At 53.7% G+C, this 3,112-nt stretch overlaps 2 protein-coding genes across 2 annotated transcripts in view; one reads left to right on the top strand and one right to left on the bottom strand.

Moving 5' to 3' along the window:
- Positions 1 to 481, top strand: part of FANCA (FA complementation group A) — a gene marked incomplete at its 5' end in the record, with an annotated part of 29,740 nt that extends 29,259 nt beyond the window's left edge. Inside the window, 1 exon segment of the mRNA XM_010177887.1 lies at positions 374 to 481. Coding sequence (XP_010176189.1) covers positions 374 to 481 — 108 coding nt within the window.
- A 201-nt stretch (positions 482 to 682) lies between these two features.
- Positions 683 to 3,112, bottom strand: part of LOC104532634 (zinc finger protein 276) — a gene marked incomplete at its 5' end in the record, with an annotated part of 7,105 nt that continues 4,675 nt past the window's right edge. The window contains 5 exon segments of the mRNA XM_010177886.1: positions 683 to 1,373; positions 1,798 to 1,897; positions 2,168 to 2,285; positions 2,723 to 2,798; positions 2,871 to 2,997. Of these exon segments, the coding sequence (XP_010176188.1) occupies positions 1,088 to 1,373; positions 1,798 to 1,897; positions 2,168 to 2,285; positions 2,723 to 2,798; positions 2,871 to 2,997 (707 nt within the window).

Below are 3,112 nucleotides of genomic sequence, written 5' to 3'. Positions count from 1 at the left end.
CTGCATTTCCTGTGCAGTGGAGGACACCTGCTGCTCGATCACTGCTATAGCCACATCCTCCCTCTCCCGGGCTCCATCTTCTCAGCAACATTAAACACTGTCCTTGCACAGTCTCACTCCTGCTTCTTAATCACAGAATCCCAGACTGGTTTGGGTTGGGAGGGCCCTTAAAGCTCATCCAGTCCCAACCCCCCTGCCAGCAGCAGGGACACCTTCCACTAGACCAGGTTGCTCAAAGCCTCATCCAGCCTGGCCTTGAACACTTCCAGGGAGGAGCAGCCACAGCTTCTCTGGCCAACCTGGGACACTGGCTCACCACCCTCACACCAAAGAACTTCTTCGTCACATCTCATCTTACTTGCCCTCTCCACAGCTACTGGCCACGTGTGAAGAACTTGACCCAGAACTGGCAGCCACTCTCCTGCACTTCTCAAGCCCTGCAGCAGCCACCGAGCTGGATGAAGAGCTGGTCCTGTTCTGAGTGACAGGCAGGACATGCAGACACTGGCACCGGACAAAGGGACAGATAAGGTGCTCTCTTTCTCACCAGTGCCATTTCTTTCAAATTACTTTGTAAATAATTTATTACAAGCATAACCATGAAGCTCTTGTTACAATAAAAAGTAGGTTACAAATTTCAGTTTAGACTTGCTTTGGGAATCATCATTTTTTTTTTTGTGTGTTCAAAACAAAACATCTGCTTAAAGCTGCTCCACTGTCCCCTGTGCCCTTAGAGCCACCCAAGGGCATGACATCCAGGCAGCAGCTCGTGCAGGCAGGGAACAGTCGTAGCCAACTTGTGTTTCTACAACTGAGTGCGTGGGGAGAAGGGGGAACCACGAAGGGAGCTGCCCAACATCCCTTCCCCTGGGATCAGACAGACTCTTAGTACAACACTGCTGAATCAGACGTGAGCATGGAGAATCACAGCATGAGAACAAGCCTTTTCTGAGCAAGCTGAAGCTAATTCCGCCGAGTTCTTGGGGGAGACTAAAATGTAGATTTAAAAAAAACCAAATAAAATAAAGATCTCCACTCTGCCATCTGGTTTCTACTGGGCTGGACTGGGACAGCGTCCCTGTCCCCCTCAGGTGGGCTCCTGCTGAGCAGTCACTTCTGGCTTTACTGCCTGGCTTTCTGAAGTCCCTGAAGCATTGAGGAGGAGAATGGGCTCTGGCTCCAGTGGCTTGGCTTTGTCCTGAGTCTGGGTCAGAGGGTGCACCATGGACATGTGGACATTGAGGTTATGGGCCTTCTCGAAGCGCTTCCCACACTGGTCACAGGCAAACTCCAGCTCTGTCTCAGCTTTGTGTTTGGTCATGTGGTACTTGAGCGACGCTCGCTGTCTGCACTGGAACCCACAGATTTCACACCTGCAAGGCAAAGCGGGGGCTCAGCACCCAGCCCCAAGCCACAGCCCTGGCCTTGGCTCTTTGTCACGCTGAATAAGCCCAAGTGATGACGATGGCAGCCTCAGAGCTGCTTGTTCACAGCGTGTCCTACACCCACCCCACCCCGCAACGCGATCCTCCCCCTCGGATTCTGCTCCTCACAGGTAGCTGAGCATTCACCCGCTCAGCTCTGAAGGGCGACAGGAACAGGAGGAGGCGTGGGACTTGCTCAGCAACGGGGAGCACGTGTTGGGGATGAACATTTAAAGCAATTGAGGCAGGACCCTGGCAGCTGCAGGCAGGGTTCAGATCCCAGATTTAACTCTGTGCTGAGGGCAGCAACTGCCAGAGCTCAGCAGAACTCCACTCCCCTTCCATCCCTTTTCTCTGCTGGGGCTGCACTTACTGGAGGGGCTTTGCTCCCGAGTGCCGCATCTGATGGACCGAGAGGTGTTTGCGTTGTTTGAAGGTCTGCCCACACTCATCACAGATATAATTCCGTACCTCTGCAATGGAAAACAGGAGAGACTTGTCGATTCTGCTGGTTTCTTAGTGTGTGACAAGCACACACGCAGCTGCCCACGCTCAGTGGTGGAGCCTGAATTCCTCCCGCTGCCCCACATCCCCACACAACGTCTCCTTAGAGGTTCACAAGCGAGGCAGCAGTTCTACAGCCCACACAGAGCCTTGTCATACACCCAGGAGCCTCGTGCAGTGAATCATTGGGTGCTGGTGACACCCAACACCCGGTGTGAGCAGAGCCGGCCAGGACACACCTGTATGAATGAGTTTGACGTGCCGCTGTAGGTACCGGTCAATCATGAACACCTTGTTGCAGCCAGGATGAGGACAGGGCCTCTCCCGAACCTCTTCGTGATGCTCTTTGATGTGTTTCTGTAAAGAAAGGACAAAGTTTCCACCGCTGAGCCTCTACTGGAGATCAAGGCTGTGTTTTCCCCTGGGAAAAAACTTGAATCCCTCAATAAATGAGCCCCTCATCGTGGCAGGCTCACAAATCAGTGCTGCTCTGCTGGGAAAAAATGGAGATGTGCATCCAAATCTGCCCGTGGCAGCAGGGGCTTTAATGGGACACAGCAGAGCTTGTTCTGGGGGCTGCTGCCAAGCCAGTGGCAGACTTCCAGAACAGCAGGAGCTGCTCCTGTTACTTTTGGGAGCACAGAAACGAGTCTTGGACTCTCAGCACTGCTTTGTTTAGCGGCTCGCTGCCTCCTGCGTTGAATTAAATCTGTCTGGGATCCTCTCCTTGTAAGCAAACTCCTCTGTAACCCTCCAAGCTACAAGTTTGAGAGAGGAGCAAACCCTGGACCCACCTTCATGCCATCCGCCCCTCTGTAGACGGCGGTGCAGCCCTGGTAAGGACACTTGTAAATGGTGGGCAGCTCCTCCCTGCAAAGCACAGAGCTGGGTCAGCCGGCGTGCCCAGCGGGGCCGTGCCGGCCGCTCCCGCCTCCGAGTTACCTTTCACATTTGATTTTTTTTTTCCAGCCTGGCTTAGGCCCCGGCTTCTTCCTTATTTTAGGCTCTTCCACCTTCTTTCCTTCTTTGCTGTCGCTTTTCTTGCTGGAAACCCTTCAGGAAGGAAGAAGGACAGCGGGTTAGTACTTGATGCTGGTTTTATTCCTCCTGCCTACGTTACGCGTGTGCTGATGGCTCAGCCTGACGCCCGACTGGCGCAGCAGGAACACGCACACGCCGAGAAC

Source organism: Antrostomus carolinensis, unplaced genomic scaffold (assembly GCF_000700745.2).
Source record: "Antrostomus carolinensis isolate BGI_N321 unplaced genomic scaffold, ASM70074v2 scaffold19631, whole genome shotgun sequence".
Classification (NCBI taxonomy): domain Eukaryota; kingdom Metazoa; phylum Chordata; class Aves; order Caprimulgiformes; family Caprimulgidae; genus Antrostomus; species Antrostomus carolinensis.
This window is presented reverse-complemented; position numbering and strand designations above follow the sequence as displayed.